The sequence below is a fragment of the Chelon labrosus genome (assembly GCF_963514085.1).
Source record: "Chelon labrosus genome assembly, chromosome: 21".
NCBI lineage: Eukaryota > Metazoa > Chordata > Actinopteri > Mugiliformes > Mugilidae > Chelon > Chelon labrosus.
The window spans coordinates 24322574-24341689 of NC_140354.1; the positions used below are offsets into that span (position 1 = coordinate 24322574).

Consider the following 19116-nt stretch of genomic DNA (forward strand, 5'->3'; position numbering starts at 1 on the left):
GTCTCCTCATCCTCCTCCTCCTCTCTCTTCCTCTCTCCTCCTCCTCTCTCTCTCCTCCTCCTCTCTCTCTCCTCCTCCTCTCTCCTCTCTCTTCCTCTTCCTCCTCTCTCCTCCTCCTCCTCTCTCTCTCCTCTCTCTTCCTCTGTCTCCTCATCCTCCTCCTCCTCTCTCTCTCCTCCTCTCTCCTCCTCTCTCCTCTTCCTCTTCCTCCTCTCTCTCCTCCTCTCTCCTCTCTCCTCCTCCTCTCTCTTCCTCTGTCTCCTCCTCCTCTCTCTCCTCCTCCTCTCTCTCTCCTCTCTCTTCCTCTGTCTCCTCATCCTCCTACTCCTCTCTCTCCTCCTCCTCCTCTCTCTCCTCCTCCTCCTCCTCTCTCCTCTCTCTTCCTCTGTCTCCTCTCTCTCCTCCTCCTCTCTCTCTCCTCCTCTCTCCTCTTCCTCATCCTCTCTCCTCCTCCTCCTCCTCCTCCTCCTCTCCCTCTCTCCTCCTCTCTCCTCCTCCTCTTCCTCTTCCTCCTCTCTCTCCTCCTCCTCCTCCTCCAGGTGGATCTGGTCTGAAGGGTTCTTGTCTCTTGTCTCCTGCAGGACGGTGGACGAGGCTGAAAACAACCTGAAAAACATCAAGGAGGAGGACGGACGCTCTGCAGGACTCCTCATCAACTGAACAGGTGAGAGACGGTCACACCTGAGACCTGAACCCTGTACCCTGAGACCTGAGACCTGAACCCTCAGAACCTGGACCCTGAACCCTGAGACCTGAGACCTGAACCCTGAGACCTGAGACCTGAACCCTGACACCTGAGACCTGAGACCTGAACCCTGAGACCTGAACCCTCAGAACCTGAACCCTGAGACCTGAGACCTGAAACCTGAACCCTGAGACCTGAACCCTGAGACCTGAGACCTGAACCCTCAGAACCTGAACCCTGAACCCTGAGACCTGAACCCTGAGACCTGAGACCTGAACCCTGAGACCTGAACCCTGAGACCTGAGACCTGAACCCTGAGACCTGAACCCTGAGACCTGAACCCTCAGAACCTGAACCCTGAGACCTGAACCCTGAGACCTGAGACCTGAGACCTGAGACCTGAGACCTGAGACCTGAACCCTGAGACCTGAGACCTGAACCCTGAACCCTGAACCCTGAGACCTGAACCCTGAGACCTGAACCCTGAACCCTGAACCCTGAACCCTGAGACCTGAGACCTGAGACCTGAACCCTGAGACCTGAACCCTCAGAACCTGAACCCTCAGAACCTGAACCCTCAGAACCTGAACCCTGAGACCTGAGACCTGAGACCTGAGACCTGAACCCTGAACCCTGAACCCTGAACCCTGAACCCTGAGACCTGAGACCTGAGACCTGAGACCTGAACCCTGAACCCTGAGACCTGAGACCTGAGACCTGAGACCTGAACCCTGAACCCTGAACCCTGAGACCTGAGACCTGAGACCTGAGACCTGAGACCCTAAGACCTGAACCCTGAACCCTGAACCCTGAACCCTGAGACCTGAGACCTGAGACCTGAGACCTGAACCCTGAGACCTGAGACCTGAGACCTGAACCCTGAGACCTGAGACCTGAACCCTGAGACCTGAACCCTGAGACCTGAGACCTGAGACCTGAGACCTGAACCCTGAACCCTGAACCCTGAGACCTGAGACCTGAACCCTGAATCCTGAATCCTGAGAACCTGAACCCTGAACCCTGAGACCTGAACCCTGAACCCTGAGACCTGAACCCTGAGACCTGAGACCTGAGACCTGAACCCTCAGAACCTGAACCTGAACCTGAACCCTGACACCTGAACCCTGACACCTGAACCCTGACACCTGAACCCTGAGACCTCAACTCAACTCAACTCAACTTTATTTATAAAGCCCTTTAAAACAGCTGTGGCTGACACAAAGTGCTATACATAAAATACAACCTAAAATATAAGACATCAAACATAAGAGACAATATAAAAGCAATAAAAAATTATAAACAGTATTAAAATAATAATAAAACAGAACAGAAAACAGGGTCTCATGCTGTGTTAAAGGCCAAAGAATAAAAATGGGTCTTAAGATGTGTTTTAAAAACCTGAACCCTGAGACCTGAGACCTGAACCATGAGACCTGAACCATGAGACCTGAACCATGAGACCTGAATCCTGAGACCTGAATCCTGAGACCTGAGACCTGAGACCTGAACCCTCAGAACCTGAAGCCTCAGAGTGGTCTGTACCTGATCCGTCCCTCTTTAAGTTCACAGTGATGAGGCCAGGTGTGTCCCAGACCGTGTCCCAGACCAGAGACCCTCTCTGTCTCCCCCTGGTGGCTCCAGTCGACTCCTGTCTGCTGATGTTTGGTGTTTCATCCCGCTGTCTCACGCTGATTCTGTCTCTTGTGGTTTCAGTTCTTCAGACGGTGTCTCGTGTTCTTGATGGACTGATTTCGGTGCTGGACCACATTTCCCATCAGCCCACGGTGGAGCCTCCGCCAGGGACTCTGTGAGCGTCTTTACAAACTGTGAACCACTTCTTCTTCTTCTTCTTCTTCTTCTTCTTCTTCTTCTTCTGTAACCTCTTCCTCGGAGCGTCTGGAGACGGTTCTGGAGACGGTTCTGGAGACGGTTCTGGAGGTTCTGACTCTGTGACGGTTCGTCCTCAGACGTCTTCCAGGACAGAGACGTTTTATTTTAGGGAGGAGGAGTCTGATGATGAAGGACAACTGGAGCTCAGACTCCAATAAAGTATTCTGTCGGTGATGAAGGTGATGAAGGTGATGAATGTGATGAAGGTGATGAAGGTGATGAAATGAATCCCCTGTCTCCTTCAGGACTCAGGGACGTGTCTTTGGAGTGAAGGATTCTGGGTAATACTGGTCCTGAGTATTTTTTAACACTTTTAAACACTAACGTAGCTCTGCAGGTAGGAACCATGTGACCTTTGTCACTGTGGCTTAAATGTTAATAAAATGATTTACTCTCAGTCTTTGGTTTAGTCCTGAACAGTTTTACTGAGGTCCAGGTCCCAGGACGGACCAGGACCGGGTCAGTCCACGTTTAACGGGGGACGGGGACGGATCGGACAGAGACACTAGAAGCAGCAGATAAACCTGAGCTCAGACGATGAAGAGGAAGATCAGCTGATTAAAACATTAGAAGACCTGTCAGGAATGAATGAATGAATGAATCAGTGAATGAATCAATGAATGAATCAATGAATCAGTCAATGAATGAATCAATGAATCAGTGAATGAATCAATGAATCAGTGAATGAATGAATCAGTGAATGAATCAATGAATCAGTGAATGAATGAATCAGTCAATGAATCAATGAATGAATCAGTCAATGAATCAATGAATCAGTCAATGAATCAATGAATCAATGAATGAATCAATGGATGAATGAATCAGTGAATGGAATCAGTGAATGAATCAATGAATGAATGAATGAATCAGTGAATGAATCAATGAATGAATCAATGAATGAATCAGTGAATGAATGAATCAGTGAATGAATCAATGAATGAATCAATGAATCAGTGAATGAATGAATCAGTGAATGAATCAGTGAATGAATCAATGAATGAATCAATGAATCAATGAATCAATGAATGAATCAGTGAATGAATCAATGAATCAGTGAATGAATCAATGAATGAATCAATGGATGAATGAATGAGTGAATGAATCAGTGAATCAATGAATGAATAAGTGAATGAATCAATGAATGAATCAGTGAATGAATGAATGAATCAGTGAATGAATCAATGAATCAATGGATGAATGAATCAGTGAATGAATCAATGAATCAATGAATGAATCAGTGAATGAATGAATGAATCAGTGAATGACTCAATGAATCAGTGAATGAATGAATGAATCAGTGAATGAATGAATCAGTGAATGAATCAATGAATGAATGAATCAGTGAATGAATCAATGAATGAATGAATCAGTGAATGAGTGAATGAATCAATGAATCAGTGAATGAATGAATGAATGGACTCAGGTGGACGACGCGTCTCTGTATGAAGAAGAAAAGACAAATTCAAACTAAAGGAGGAATTTATTTTCTGTTCCAGAGGAGAACAAAGAACAACTGAAGGAGAACTGACTAGAGAACTAACAGCTGTTAGTGGCCATAACATTATGACCACTACCAGCTGTCTGGGGGGGGGGTGACTGTGTTACTGTGAACGTCTTGATGCTGGGACAAGGACGTCAGAGGAGTCCCTGTCTCTTCATGGGGGGGTTTAACTCGTCACTATGGTGACTAGGACCACGTCATCGTGTCCTAACGACTCAATCAGGGTTCTGTGACGTCCTCCTGTCTCCAGCGTCTTCATTTATTTAGACAACAACAACAACAACAACAACAACAACAATAATAATAATCACGTGTTTATGTGGAACACAGGTTAAATATTTAACGACTGTTCTAATAAATACTCAGAGACTCACTGAGGGCTGGAGGACGTCTGAGGAACACTGAAGCTGGAGAGACCGTTAGACTGACCCTGACCTCTGACCTCTGACCCCTGACCCCTGACCCTGCACCAAACATCAACCCATCTCATTCCTCCACCTGAACCTGGTCTTCACTTTAGAAACCTCTCAGGTTTCCTGCTGAAACGTCGTCGTGGTTGTGAAATCTGGAAACTAGACTGAAACTGACAGAGACACAGAGTTTAGTCTGAACAGGAGCTGGGTCAAGACCAGGATCAAGACCTGGATCAAGACCTGGGTCAAGGCCTGGGTCAAGGCCTGGGTCAAGACCAGGATCAAGACCTGGGTCAAGACCTGGGTCAAGACCAGGATCAAGACCTGGATCAAGACCTGGGTCAAGGCCTGGGTCAAGGCCAGGATCAAGACCTGGATCAAGACCTGGGTCAAGGCCTGGGTCAAGACCAGGATCAAGACCTGGGTCAAGACCTGGGTCAAGGCCTGGGTCAAGACCAGGATCAAGACCAGGATCAAGACCTGGGTCAAGACCTGGGTCAAGACCTGGATCAAGACCTGGGTCAAGGCCTGGGTCAAGGCCTGGGTCAAGACCAGGATCAAGACCTGGGTCAAGACCTGGGTCAAGACCAGGATCAAGGCCTGGGTCAAGGCCTGGGTCAAGGCCTGGGTCAAGACCAGGATCAAGACCTGGGTCAAGACCTGGGTCAAGGCCTGGATCAAGACCAGGATCAAGACCTGGGTCAAGACCAGGATCAAGACCAGGATCAGACCTCACAAGGATCAGGACTCTACAGGAGGATGGTTTGTGATGTCACTTCAGTCTGATAATGAGTCAGAGCTTCATCCATGGTGATTCTCCATGTAGCTCACTCTTCCTCTTCCTCCTCTTCCTCTGTCTCTGTCTCCAGCCGCGTCAAGCAGATGGTTCTAGGTTCTGGTTCTAGGTTCTGGTTCTAGGTTCTGGTTCTATCTTAGAGCTACGCCTTGAGACTGAATGATTATTGCGTCTGTCTAAATAAAGAGGACGGAGGTTTTCAGATGTTGTTGCGTGTCCCGTGTGAAGCTGTGAAGCTGAACATTGTGTAGAGTTGTGTGGTTTCTCGCTGGCATGGCTAAATATCGTAAATAGTGTGTGAGGTGAGCGGATGTCGCTGGTTGTGTCAGAGTTAAATGTCAAACCACAACCTAATACACATGCTCAGTGTCACACGCCACCAGGACCACCTGACAGGACACGTAAACACCCCTCAGCCCTCATCCCACAAACACACAGGAAGTCAGAGGGTGACCCATTTCTACCAAAGCTTTTATTTAGTTTGGTCTCTGCACACAAGTCACTGAGAGCAACACAAACACACACAGGCAGCTACACACAGGCAGCTACACACAGGCAGCTACACACCAGAGCAGCTACACACAGGCAGATACACACATGATGCAGCTACACACATGATGCAGCTACACACATGATGCAGCTACACACATGCTAACATGATAACATACAGCTACACACATGATGCAGCTACACACATTCAGCTACACACATGATGCAGCTACACACATGCTAACATAGATAAATACTTATTAATCCCAGACTGGGAAATTTTACCAACATGCAACTAGAAACATGCTAACATGGAACTAGAAACTAGATAACATGCAACTAGAAACATGCTAACATGCAACTAGAAACATGCTAACATGAAACTAGAAACATGCTAACATGAAACTAGAAACATGCTAACACAGAACTAGAAACATGCTAACACAGAACTAGAAACATGCTAACATGCTAACACAGAACTAGAAACATGCTAACACAGAACTAGAAACATGCTAATATGCTAACACAGAACTAGAAACATGCTAACACAGAACTAGAAACATGCTAACATGCTAACACAGAACTAGAAACATGCTAACACAGAACTCGAAACATGCTAACAAGCTAACACAGAACTAGAAACATGCTAACACAGAACTAGAAACATGCTAACATGCTAACACAGAACTAGAAACATGCTAACACAGAACTAGAAACATGCTAACATGCTAACACAGAACCAGAAACATGCTAACACAGAACTAGAAACATGCTAACAAGCTAACACAGAACTAGAAACATGCTAACACAGAACTAGAAACATGCTAACATGCTAACACAGAACTAGAAACATGCCAACACAGAACTAGAAACATGCTAACATGCTAACACAGAACCAGAAACATGCTAACAGGCCTTAACTAAACATTTTATAGACCCGAGACAAGCGGCGAAGCCTCAGACTGAGGTCCGTGAGTTTAATGCTTTAATTGACTTCATCTAAAGTATTCACCGCCGTTAACAAAATAAAATCAAACTCATTAAAGATTTTACATTTGATTTCTTATGAGATGAGTTAGTGAGACTTTAATTCGTGTTTCCACTAATCAGTGAAGGCTCAGACGTGTCGGGTCAACGTTAATAACCCTCTGAGTTCTGTCTCTTCTTTCCATCTTCTAACTCATTATAAAGAAATAACCATGAAGCTTTTTAGCGTCTTATAGTTTTGGTTTTCCAGATTTCTTTCTCGTTAGCTGACGTTACACCGGCCCATGTGTCCTCTGAGAGTCTTTAGTTTGATTTTCAGATGGATTTATTGCTGAACGTTGCCTGCAGCTCTTTGAGAGTCAGATAGTCGCTTTGACAAGGATTGACGGGCATCGACGAAGCTCGAATCACGACCGCTGTCACGGGTCCATCCACCTGTTGACCGTCTGGAGATACCTGAGATACGCTGGGAGGGTGAGGAGGGTGAGGAGGATGAGGAAGGTCAGCAGGGTGAGGAGGGTGAGCAGCATGAGGAGGGGGAGCAGCGTGAGGAGGGTCAGCAGCATGAGGAGGGTCAGCAGCATGAGGAGGAGTGGACGGGGGACACATTTCAGAAAGAAGGTGTAGAGGGAGGAAGACAAGAGGAGAGCTCTGATCATCTTCATCGCTCTTATCTTCTTGTCCGAGGCCAAAACCAGAGTCAGGGCTCTGAGGCTCCGTCTTCAGACTCTCATAGGGGCCGAGGGACGGGCCGGGGGAGGACGGGGGGTGGTGCAGGTGGTGGATATCATCCTGGTAGGTGAAGTAGGCCAGACTGATGTCGACTGGAGCGGAGCCGCTGGACGAGTTGGACATGAAATAACCCATGTTTGAGAAGCAGGACGAGGAGGAGGAGGAGTCGAAGGTCCTGATGGAGGGAAAGGTCTGGAAGTGGAGCAGGGCGTTGGTGGAGCTGGAGGAGGGCGAGGTGGAGGGGTCCACATCCCAGACATCACACACCTCCACCGGGGAGATCTGCTCACGAGGCTGAGCCGTGAAGAACGACTCGGACAGAGGATTCAACCATGTCTAGGAAACGAGAAGAACTGTGTCAATCTGATGTTTGAGGAGGAAGAAGAACGTTGGTTCCAGCTCTGGAGCCTGATATGATTATTAGTCTAACCCCAGCCAGACTCTGTTCAGGGTCAGTGCTTGAGTCAGACGAGCATCAGCAGGTCTAAGAGTCTAAACAAAGGTTCTGATAGAGAACCGTTCTTCTGACCTTCAGGTTTCCTCCGTGGACCAGGTGGAAGTACTCTGAGGGGCTGGGTACTGGTTTCCCTTTCAGGAGCCTAGAACGAGACGTTCCATTAGACACGCTGCATAAGAACACCCTGAGAACCACAACGGTCCACGAAGAACTTACCCCCTGGTCCTGCAGTTCCGGTACAGAACCAGAACCACAAAGATGAAGAGAGACAAGCTTAACGTCAACACCACCATCAGCTGTGACATCTGATCCAGACCCGGCTCTGGAACCAGAGGACCATGTTAACAATCCCTAGTTTAGAGCAGGGGTATCAAACTTACGGTCCAGGGACCCTAACCGGGCCCCACAGGGTCTGATGAGGCCCCAGCTGCTTTAGTCAGAGCAGTGGACACAATTAAGAGACCAAGAACCAAACATGACAATGATGAGCTGAGGTTCTACGTTGTTCATTAATTGTTGGTACCTTGGTGTCCTGACGGGTCATCCCGGCCCGTCCTCCAGGACGTTGTAGGACTCCAGCTGCTCCAGTGGCTTTTGGGAGGGTCCGCCGGTTTGACTCTCACCCTGACCTCCATCGACCCCTTCAGCGCTGACTCCGGTATCCTGAGCGGTGGTTCTTGTGTGGTCAGAGTGTTGGCCTCCTGAGGACAGAAGACATTTAAACGTGTCTCAACCTCGGGACATGAACGTTAAAACTGAGCCGTCTACATGTGAGCAGGTTCTCACCCTCCAGGTCTGTTGAGTCTGTTTCAGCTGAACCTGGTAGTTGAGGGACTTGAGGATCTCGGCGAGCGGTCGGCCTGGACTCCAGGACACCCAGGTGTCGTTGGCAGAGCTGTTGATGCTGGGAGCTCCTGGAGGATTCATCTTAACTACAAACAGAGACATGAAGACATGGGGACGATCTGTCACCCTCCAGGGTCCAAACGCTGTCTAGTAACAGACGATATGAAATAAGAGGCGCTCACTGTGCTCTACTGGCTTGTAGTCCTGGAGCTTCTCCACCAACGTCCCGTTGCAGTTCAGGCTGATCTCCGGCATCACTTCAGAGGCGAAGAACGTCTGGATGAAACAGAGACAGACGCTGTGAGGGAACCAACCAGGATCTGGAGTCATTTAAATTAAAGAACCACGGTCTGTCCGTGTGTCCTGAGGACGCATTCAAACTTACTTTCCCTTCAAAGACCAGACTGCAGCCCGGCAGAGAGTTTCTGTGTCGCTTCAGTTTGCAGCTCCGACTAGAATCAAAGATAAAAGATCTAACAAACATTCATGTTGGAGCTGTGATGAGAAGACAATGCGTGACATCTCACATCATGAGTTCAGGTCGTTTTGGTTTGTAGTTGAAGTTCAAGAATCTCTTTGTCCCAGAGATCCAGCAGTCGGCTTCAGGACCCAGGGAGGAGTTGTCCCACGTACAGGTCACAGTCTCCACCAGGTCGCTTGTACACAAGAGTCCTGCAGAGACAAGGAGAAAGACGTCAGGACATGTCTTCATCAGAGGACAGGAGTCGTCCAGGGTCTGCAGGGTCGTACCGTGTGGACGTTTGTGAGAGTCGACTGAAAGCGCTGAGGTGATCAGGACGTAGACGCAGCACAGCGTCTTCACGGCCGCCATGTCCACGTCGGTCTGGAGGACAAGGATTAGTCCGTCAACAAGACCATTTAAAAACCTTTAATGTTATTTTCATCCACAATAAACTCTGAAACCTGGAAACTGAAACCGCATCGTCCAATAAATACTCATCCTGAGAACGACAAACGAAACTTTGAACAATATTCAGTGTTTCACTTGAGTCAGATCAAAGTCATGATGGTAGAGATAGACCGGGTAGATCAGTTAGACCAGGTAGAGATAGACCAGTTAGTTAGACCAGTTAGAGTTAGATCAGTTAGAGCAGGTAGACCAGTTAGACCAGTTAGAGTTAGATCAGTTAGAGCAGGTAGAGTTAGACCGGGTAGATCAGTTAGACCAGTTAGAGTTAGATCAGTTAGAGCAGGTAGAGATAGAGCAGGTAGATCAGTTAGAGCAGGTAGAGTTAGACCGGGTAGATCAGTTAGACCAGTTAGAGTTAGATCAGTTAGAGCAGGTAGAGATAGAGCAGGTAGATCAGTTAGAGCAGGTGGAACGTGAGGAACATTTATGGAGAGTTTGAGTTCAGTCTGAGAGCAGGAAACCTCTGAAGACACTGACATGGACACTATTGTCACAGAACTCTGTAGTTTGACCAGAATCAGTGAAATAAACTAATAAAACAATAAAACAATAATATAGTTAATATTTAAAGTGATACGATACCTCACAGGCTCTGGTAGACGTTGGTCATCGAGAGGAAACACATCCTCCTCCTCTGGACTAACGGCAACGTCTCTCCACGTCTACGTCTCTGTGTCTCTGTCTCTGTCTGTCTGCATGAACATCTCTCTCTCTCTCTTCATCTCTCTCTCTCTCTCTCTCTCTCTCTCTCTTCATCTCTCTCTCTCTCTCTCTCTCTTCATCTCTCTCTCTCTCTCTCTTTCTCTTTGAAATGCCCAGTGACATTTTCCACTGGTAACCACAGCCTCGGTGTCGGGCTGACAGGAAACTGAGTGAAGCGCTGACTGATAGTGAGAGAGGACGGGTCGGGTGGAGAGCATCACCCCCCCACCCCCTCCTCCTCCCCCCTCCTCCCCCCATCATATCATTTAATAATAAATCAACTGAAAACGAATACGAAGCCACACCACATCCTGTTTCAATCACAACGTAAAGAGTTTAGTTTAGTTGCTTCTATGAAGTGGTTTGTGTCAATGAGGAGAGATGATGGAGGGATTGAAGAGGCTCGGGCCTCATTTAGATGGGGGGGGGGGGGGGGGGTATCTAGATTAAACACTGTGTGGCATCAAAACCAACGAGTCCGCCGCCGCAACCACTGCACCGATCCACTGCTCCGTGATCTGAGGCGGAGGCAACAGAAAATTGACCTCCTCACCCCTTCATTAACTACGTACTAGTACTAGTAGTAGTATCAGTAGTATCGGTAGTATCAGTAGTAGTATTTAGTTTATCACCTAAACCTTGATCCAGTCTGAGTATCCTCCTTCTCTATAATCATCTAACTTCTGTTAGTCCTGGTCTGATCTGATCCTCCTGAGGCTCTGAGACAGAACTGGGTCAGGTCTGCAGGTCTGGGCTGGGTTTGGGGGTCTGGGGGTCTGGGTTGGCTTTGCAGGTCTGGGCTGGGTCTGCAGGTCTAGGGGTCTGGGCTAGGTTTTCAGCTCTAGGGATCTGGTTTGGGTTTTCAGGTCTAGGGGTCTGGGCTAGGTTTTCACGTCTAGGGGTCGGGGTTGGGTTTTCAGGTCTAGGGGACTGGGCTAGGTTTTCAGGTCTAGGGGTCTGGGTTGGGTTTTCAGCTCTAGGGATCTGGGTTGGGTTTTCAGGTCTAGGGTTCTGGGCTAGGTTTTCGGGTCTAGGGGTCTGGGCTGGGTTTTCAGGTCTAGGGGTCTGGCCTACGTTTTCAGGTCTATGGGTCTAGGTTGGGTTTTCAGGTCTAGGGTTCTGGGCTGGGTTTTCAGGTCTAGGGTTCTGGGCTGGGTTTTCAGGTCTAGGAGTCTGGGCTGGGTTTTCAGGTCTAGGGGTCTGGGTTGGGTTTTCAGGTCTAGGGGTCTGGGCTGTGTTTTCAGGTCTAGGGGTCTGGGTTGGGTTTTCAGGTCTAGGGGTCTGGGCTATGTTTTCAGGTCTAGGGGTCTGGGCTGTGTTTTCAGGTCTAGGGGTCTGGGCTATGTTTTCAGGTCTAGGGGTCTGGGCTGTGACCCGGTTTCATGTTAAAGTTCAGTGGAGGGCCGTTGTGTAACACTGCTCCTCCTCCTCCTCCTCCTCAAAACCACAACGCGTTCACACATACAAGCGTTGCAACACGGTGCATTTGAAGTCAGCAGCTTCCTACAGGTCTCTGTCTCAGTGCCCTCGGGCCCCTGCAGGGGTGAGGGGGGGTGAGGGGGGTGAGGGGGGGCCCGGGGCCATCTGACGAGTTCCTGCAGCAGTCGCTCGGTGTCGAGTTGAGCTGGAGAGACGAAGCGAACGCTGAGTGAAAGGTCAGAGCCACAGAACTGAGGCGACCACGAGGAGGTTTGACATCAACACGCCACAGAGACGGGGGGAGGAGGGGGAGGTGGGGGAGGAGGGGGGAGGGCGGTGAGGAGGAGGTGAGAACAACAACAAGGGAGGTACACATGAAAACATGAGGTATGTGTGAGGACTGACAAACACTGACACTAAAAACAACAGGTCACAGGTCACTGGTACTACTGGTACTACAACTGATACTGCTGATACTACTGGTACTACTGATACTACTAGTACTACTACTGATACTACTAGTACTACTGATACTACTGGTTCACTAACTTTTTTAATGTCATCTCTTAATCATGACTAATCTATTTAATAATTTAATAATCAGGTGAATTGTAGTTCAGTTGTAAATCATCTCATTTCTTCAGCTACCGGATGAAGAGAAGGAGGTGGAGGTGGAGGTGGAGGTGGAGGTGGAGGAGGAGGTGGAGGTGGTGTCACATCTTTATTTTTGTGTTTCTATAGTAACGGAAGGTGTGAATTAGACGGTGAGCGTCAGGAAACAGGACCTCGCTCTGTGGTGACCTTTTTATTTTGAGCTTCAGGTTCAACACGTTCCTCTCTCTGTCCACTGGACTGAAGACCAGGACCAAGACCAAGACCAGGGCCAGGGCCAGGGCCAGGACCAGGACCAGGGCCATAAGTGGTCGGTTCCACACATACAGAGAGGACAGAGGACACCACATCATGTGGATGGACCAGAGTAGACCTGACCTGAGAATTATTATTAAATATTAAACTGCTTAATATTTAATAATGAAATAAGTTTCATATAAATATTAAATTATTAAATGAAAGAGAAGAACATGTGATGAGATTCACTGTTTACCTTCAAAACCTTTTACACAGTGACCAGTTACATAAGATGTTAAATAAGTTAAATAAGTTAAAGTTAAAGAAGTTAAAGTTAAAGAAGTTAAAGTTAAAGAAGTTAGAGCTGAGCGTTGAGGCTGCAGAGCAGGAAGAGGATGAAGCCGTAGCAGCGTCAGGTTGAACTGAAATAAGAAACCAGACGTGTCAAAGGTGTTAAAGGTGTTAAAGGTGTTACATTCGTACAGAACAAACACTACGTCAGTTTTACCTTCACACGACGACGGTGACATTTAAAAAGAATTATTATTAGTGATGTGAGTTAGTGAAGAATCAGATCATCTTGGTTTCACATGTTTATTGTCCTTTAATGTAACATCACACCAACAATAGAAAACCTCCACAACTTCCACTATTTATATTATGTACATGCACACGGACGTCCAGACTCCAACCACCCCCCCCTCACCCCCTCACCCCCCCACACACACATCCTGGTCCAGGATGAATCTGTATCTGGGGGGGTCTGGTTGGAGTGGTTCCCCTAGCGCCGCCTCTGGGACCAGGTCTATGTGGGGGCAAACTTCCTGGCCTGAGCTCGGACCCTCTTCTCGTAGTCCACCCTGTTCTGACTGAAACACAAAGAGGATTCAGTGATTCACCAGCGACTCACTCATTCATCAGCACGTCAGCTCAGAGTCAGGCCACACCCACCAGTAGATGGTGTAGGCCTCTGCCTGAGCTGGGTCCTGGATGTTGGGCTCGTTGAGCAGCTCCTGGATCCCCAACAGGATCTGCCAACACACAAAGAGCCACTTTATTAGGAACCCCAGAGAGGAGGTTCACAGCAGCCCCGCCTCAGACCTGTTTGATGGTGATGGCCGGTCTCCAGTCCTTGTCCTCCTCCAGGATGGACAGACACACGGTGCCTGACGGGTAGACGTTGGGGTGGAATATGGGGGGCTCAAATTTACCTGGGGGGACACAGGTTCACGGTTCAGAGTCTGGATCATCATCATCACCATCATCATCATCATCTTCATCTCTACTTGACACTCACATTTGGGCGGAGAGGACGGGTAGTCGTCTTTAAACAGCATCCTCAGTTTATAGAGTCCCCCCTCCCACAAGGTCTGGACCAGAGGACACACGGGACAGAGACAAGAGATCAGCTGTCAATCAACCACCGACCAATGAGAAGCAGCAGCAGCACATCATCACCTTTACGGACAGGCGCCTAGTTACAATCATCATGACCTCACTTCCTGTTTCTACGGCGTCCACTAACCTGAAGGTACGCCGTTATACTAACTACCTACAACACTTTAGCCCCGCCCACTGGTTGGAGATGGTCCATGAGGACACGTTGAGGTGAGACGAGCTGATTGGTTGATTAGTAACTTACTCCTTTCTTTCCTGGGATGGCACACTCCCAGTTCATCAGGTTCATGGTTCCATCTGGATTCTTGGTCGGCACGGCAACGAAGCCCTGAGAGAACACACATGGCCAATAATCAGTGACCAGGAATAATATATAAATATTAGGGCCGGGACTCGATTAAAAAAATTAATCTAATTAATTAGAGGCTTTGTAATTAATTAATCGAAATTAATCACATTTTAATCGCATATAAATATTTGACCTGAGAACAGTGAGAAGTAATTTTTTTCATATATTTCCCGTCCACGGGGCCAACCAAAGCGTCTCATCAGCTTCTTCCTTCATGTTCACTGTTTGTTGTTGTCTGAAGTAATGAACGCTCGTTGGTGCTCCAGTATAATCGGTCCGCCGAAACTCATCCAGTGAGAAACGTTCCGCGGTGCAAAAATAAGTGTGATTAAAATGCGTAAAAAATGTTTAACGCGTTATTTTTGTGTAATTAATTAATCTTAATTAACGCGTTAAAGTCCCGGCCCTAATAAATATATATAAATATAAATATAAATATAAATATAATAAACATTAGCAACCACTGGTTCTGATTGGCTGCTTACAAATGGGTGGTCTTTCCTCCAGGCCTTCCTCTCCTGGGACAGTCTGCTCAGAGCGATGCCAGACATCACTGCTCATCAACGCCCCCCTGTGGACAAACATCAAATGATCCATTAATCAGTGATCTGTTAATAAATGATCCATTAATAAATGATCCATTAATCAGTGATCTGTTAATAAATGATCCATTAATAAATGATCCATTAATCAGTGATCTGTTAATCAATGATCCATTGATCAGTGATCCATTAATCAGTGATCCATTAATCAGTGATCCATTATAACTGATCCATTAATAAATGATCCGTTAATAAATGATCCATTAATAAATGATCCATTAATAAATGATCCATTGATCAGTGATCTGTTAATAAATGATCCATTAATCAGTGATCCATTATAACTGATCCATTAATAAATGATCCATTAATCAGTGATCCATTATAACTGATCCATTAATAAATGATCCATTAATCAGTGATCTGTTAATAAATGATCCATTAATCAGTGATCCATTAATCAGTGATCCATTGATCAGTGATCTGTTAATAAATGATCCATTAATAAATGATCCATTAATCAGTGATCCATTAATCAGTGATCCATTATAACTGATCCATTAATAAATGATCTGTTAATAAATGATCCATTAATAAATGATCCATTAATAAATGATCCATTAATCAGTGATCTGTTAATAAATGATCCATTAATCAGTGATCCGTTAATAAATGATCCATTAATCAGTGATCCATTATTACTGATCCATTAATAAATGATCCGTTAATAAATGATCCATTAATAAATGATCCATTGATCAGTGATCCATTGATCAGTGATCCATTAATAAATTATCCATTAATCAGTGATCTGTTAATAACTGATCCATTAATAACTGATCCATTAATCAGTGATCCATTATAACTGATCCATTAATAAATGATCCATTAATAAATGATCCATTAATAAATGATCCATTAATAAATGATCCATTGATCAGTGATCCGTTAATAAATGATCCATTAATCAGTGATCCATTGATCAGTGATCCATTAATCAGTGATCTGTTAATAAATGATCCATTAATCAGTGATCTGTTAATAACTGATCCATTAATCAGTGATCTGTTAATAAATTATCCATTAATCAGTGATCTGTTAATAACTGATCCATTAATCAGTGATCTGTTAATAAATGATCCATTGATCAGTGATCCGTTAATCAGTGATCGACTAATCAGTGATCGATAACTCGGCCTCGGCTCCTCCCACTGAACCGTTAACTGATGAATGTTGTCACGTGATCGATCAGGTTATTGATCCTGATCAGCTACGTCACAGTCTACAACATTATGATGACATCAGCTGACGTTGAAGCTGATAAATCGACCAATCGATTTACTCACCGTGTATCGACTCCACTAGAATCTGACTGAGCGCTCTGTGTGTCTCAGGGTTAGCCCGTTAGCTCGGAGGATGCTAATGCTAATGCTAATGCTAATGCTAGTGACGGCGGCCGAGAGGAAAACAATTACAACCGTTCGACGATTAACGGCGACGGTATCGATCCAGAGAGGACGGAGACGACCGGGACGCGGGGGACACGGGGGACACGGGGGACACGGACTCCACCAACATCACTCCGTCTCTGGACTGGATGTGTCCCGGGATCCGCCTCAGTCCTCACGGCGTGACTCTGGAGCGAAGGACCCGATCTATTTATTACTCGGGGGCCTTCAGGCAGTGAACGGGACACCCCGCTGACACACGTCACAGCCTGTCCGCCATCTTTGTTGTGGTGTCAGCGGTGGGCGGTTCGTTCGTTCTGGTGATCCGTTCATTCTGAGGTGAACGGTTCTGTTCCACCAGCTAGAACCGAATCCTCTGTTTCTGATGAGCTGCAGAACAAATGAGTCTCAAGCTTCTCTGTGACAATAACTGCTCCTCAATAACTCCTCCTCCTCCTCCTCCTCCTGCTGCTCCTCAATCACTGCTCCTCAATCACTGCTCCTCCTCCTGCTGCTGCTCCTCAATCACTGCTCCTCCTCCTGCTGCTCCTCAATAGCTGCTCCTCAATAACTGCTCCTCAATAACTGCTCCTCCTCCTGCTGCTCCTCAATAACTGCTCCTCAATAACTGCTCCTCCTCCTGCTGCTCAATAGCTGCTCCTCAATCACTGCTCCTCCTCCTCCTCCTGCTGCTCCTCAATCACTGCTCCTCAATCACTGCTCCTCCTCCTCCTGCTGCTCCTCAATAGCTGCTCCTCAATAACTGCTCCTCAATAACTGCTCCTCCTCCTGCTGCTCCTCAATAACTGCTCCTCAATAACTCCTCCTCCTCCTCCTCCTGCTGCTCCTCAATCACTGCTCCTCAATCACTGCTCCTCCTCCTCCTGCTGCTCCTCAATAGCTGCTCCTCAATAACTGCTCCTCCTCCTGCTGCTCCTCAATAACTGCTCCTCAATAACTCCTCCTCCTCCTCCTCCTGCTGCTCCTCAATCACTGCTCCTCAATCACTGCTCCTCCTCCTCCTGCTGCTCCTCAATAGCTGCTCCTCAATAACTGCTCCTCAATAACTGCTCCTCCTCCTGCTGCTCCTCAATAACTGCTCCTCAATCACTGCTCCTCCTCCTGCTGCTGCTCCTCAATCACTGCTCCTCCTCCTGCTGCTCCTCAATAACTGCTCCTCCTCCTGCTGCTCCTCAATCACTGCTCCTCAATCACTGCTCCTCCTGCTGCTGCTCCTCAATAACTGCTCCTGGTCCTCCTGCTGCTCCTCCTCAATAACTGCTCCTCAATAACTCCTCCTCCTCCTGCTGCTCCTCAATAACTGCTCCTCAATAGCTGCTCCTCAATAACTGCTCCTCAATAACTGCTCCTCCTCCTGCTGCTCCTCAATCACTGCTCCTCAATAACTCCTCCTCCTCCTGCTGCTCCTCAATCACTGCTCCTCAATCACTGCTCCTCCTCCTCCTGCTGCTCCTCAATAGCTGCTCCTCAATAACTGCTCCTCAATAACTGCTCCTCCTCCTGCTGCTCCTCAATAACTGCTCCTCAATCACTGCTCCTCCTCCTGCTGCTCAATAGCTGCTCCTCAATCACTGCTCCTCCTCCTGCTGCTCAATAGCTGCTCCTCAATAACTGCTCCTGGTCCTCCTGCTCCTCAATAGCTGCTCCTCAATAGCTCCTCCTCCTCCTGCTCCTCAATAACTGCTCCTCCTCCTGCTGCTCCTCAATAACTGCTCCTCCTCCTGCTGCTCCTCAATAACTGCTCCTCAATAACTGCTCCTCCTCCTGCTGCTCCTCAATAACTGCTCCTCAATAGCTGCTCCTCAATAACTGCTCCTCAATAACTGCTCCTCCTCCTGCTGCTCCTCAATCACTGCTCCTCCTCCTGCTGCTCCTCAATAACTGCTCCTCAATAGCTGCTCCTCAATAACTGCTCCTCAATAGCTGCTCCTCAATCACTGCTCCTCCTCCTGCTGCTCCTCAATAACTGCTCCTCCTCCTGCTGCTCCTCAATCACTGCTCCTCAATAGCTGCTCCTCAATAACTGCTCCTCAATAACTGCTCCTGGTCCTCCTGGTCCTCCTCCTCCTGCTCCTCCTCCTCCTCCTGGTCCTCCTGCTCCTCCTCCTCCTCCTCCTCCTCCTCCTCCAGCTCCTCCTCCTCCTCCTCCTCCTCCTCCAGCTCATCCTCCTCCTCCTGCTCCTCCTGCTCCTGGTCCTCCTGCTCCTCCTCCTCCTCCTCCAGCTCCTCCTCCTCCTCCTCCTCCTCCTCCTCCTCCAGCTCCTCCTCCTCCTCCTCCTCCTCCTCCAGCTCATCCTCCTCCTCCTGCTCCTCCTCCTCCTCCTCCAGCTCCTCCTCCTCCTCCTGCTCCTCCTGCTCCTCCTCCCCCTAACCCTCTGGAGACGTTTTTATTCTTGAGTCGACTCCTGAGTCAGACGGAGCTCAGGAACAGGAACCAGGAACCAGGAACCAGGAACAGGAACCAGGAACCAGACCTGTTACTTGTACTGACCTCAAACAAAGAGCTGGATTTATTTAAATATAAAACGTGTCTGTGAAGGTTCTCCGTCGTCCAGGTCGTGGTTTATCCAACAAAGGTTCAAAAAAGGCAACAGAACCTTTTAGAGAAGACGTTTCAGTTCTGGGGACCGGTGGGAAGGTTTAACAGGACCTCCTCCTGAA

At 47.7% G+C, this 19116-nt stretch overlaps 3 protein-coding genes across 4 annotated transcripts in view; 1 reads left to right on the forward strand and 2 right to left on the reverse strand.

The window, feature by feature from the left end:
• Positions 1-2972, forward strand: part of llgl1 (LLGL scribble cell polarity complex component 1) — a 53533-nt gene extending 50561 nt beyond the window's left edge. Inside the window, 2 exon segments of the mRNA XM_084571000.1 lie at positions 582-664; positions 2399-2972. Of these exon segments, the coding sequence (XP_084427126.1) occupies positions 582-660 (79 nt within the window). The 3' untranslated portion in view covers positions 661-664; positions 2399-2972.
• A 2483-nt stretch (positions 2973-5455) lies between these two features.
• On the reverse strand, positions 5456-10434 carry LOC311506885 (interleukin-2 receptor subunit beta-like). Of its 2 annotated transcripts, XM_084571010.1 has the most exons (9): positions 10310-10434; positions 9547-9640; positions 9182-9468; positions 8979-9072; positions 8737-8882; positions 8474-8651; positions 8167-8272; positions 8023-8092; positions 5456-7829 (listed from the first exon to the last, which is right to left on the reverse strand). In XM_084571010.1, the coding sequence occupies exons 3-9, from the start codon at positions 9278-9280 to the stop codon at positions 7077-7079; spliced, it is 1446 nt and encodes a 481-aa protein (XP_084427136.1). In that variant the 5' UTR covers positions 9281-9468; positions 9547-9640; positions 10310-10434; the 3' UTR covers positions 5456-7076. The 2 variants fall into 2 exon arrangements, with proteins under 2 accessions (XP_084427136.1, XP_084427137.1); XM_084571011.1 differs by having other exon boundaries at positions 9182-10433.
• Positions 10435-13234: 2800 nt separating this feature from the next.
• Positions 13235-16684, reverse strand: LOC311506896 (SUMO-conjugating enzyme UBC9-like). Its single transcript, XM_084571029.1, has 7 exons — positions 16333-16684; positions 14930-15015; positions 14340-14423; positions 13995-14067; positions 13799-13908; positions 13649-13728; positions 13235-13566 (listed from the first exon to the last, which is right to left on the reverse strand). Exons 2-7 carry the CDS (start codon positions 14993-14995, stop codon positions 13503-13505), a joined length of 477 nt encoding a protein of 158 aa, XP_084427155.1. The 5' UTR covers positions 14996-15015; positions 16333-16684; the 3' UTR covers positions 13235-13502.
• Positions 16685-19116: the final 2432 nt, after the last annotated feature.

What these genes read in the sequence shown, in the direction of transcription:
- LOC311506885 (XM_084571010.1), bottom strand. Translation starts at nt 9,280, where the DNA reads ATGTTTGTTAGATCTTTTATCTTTGATTCTAGTCGGAGCTGCAAACTG. An exon ending in CTACAAGCCAGTAGAGCACA is followed by an intron (nt 8,883 to 8,978) that starts GTGAGCGCCTCT and finishes CTCTGTTTGTAG; the next exon opens with TTAAGATGAATCCTCCAGGA. An exon ending in AGACTCAACAGACCTGGAGG is followed by an intron (nt 8,652 to 8,736) that starts GTGAGAACCTGC and finishes TTCTGTCCTCAG; the next exon opens with GAGGCCAACACTCTGACCAC.
- LOC311506896 (XM_084571029.1), bottom strand. Translation starts at nt 14,995, where the DNA reads ATGTCTGGCATCGCTCTGAGCAGACTGTCCCAGGAGAGGAAGGCCTGG. An exon ending in GGAGGAAAGACCACCCATTT is followed by an intron (nt 14,424 to 14,929) that starts GTAAGCAGCCAA and finishes GTGTTCTCTCAG; the next exon opens with GGCTTCGTTGCCGTGCCGAC. An exon ending in CCATCCCAGGAAAGAAAGGA is followed by an intron (nt 14,068 to 14,339) that starts GTAAGTTACTAA and finishes CCTCTGGTCCAG; the next exon opens with ACCTTGTGGGAGGGGGGACT.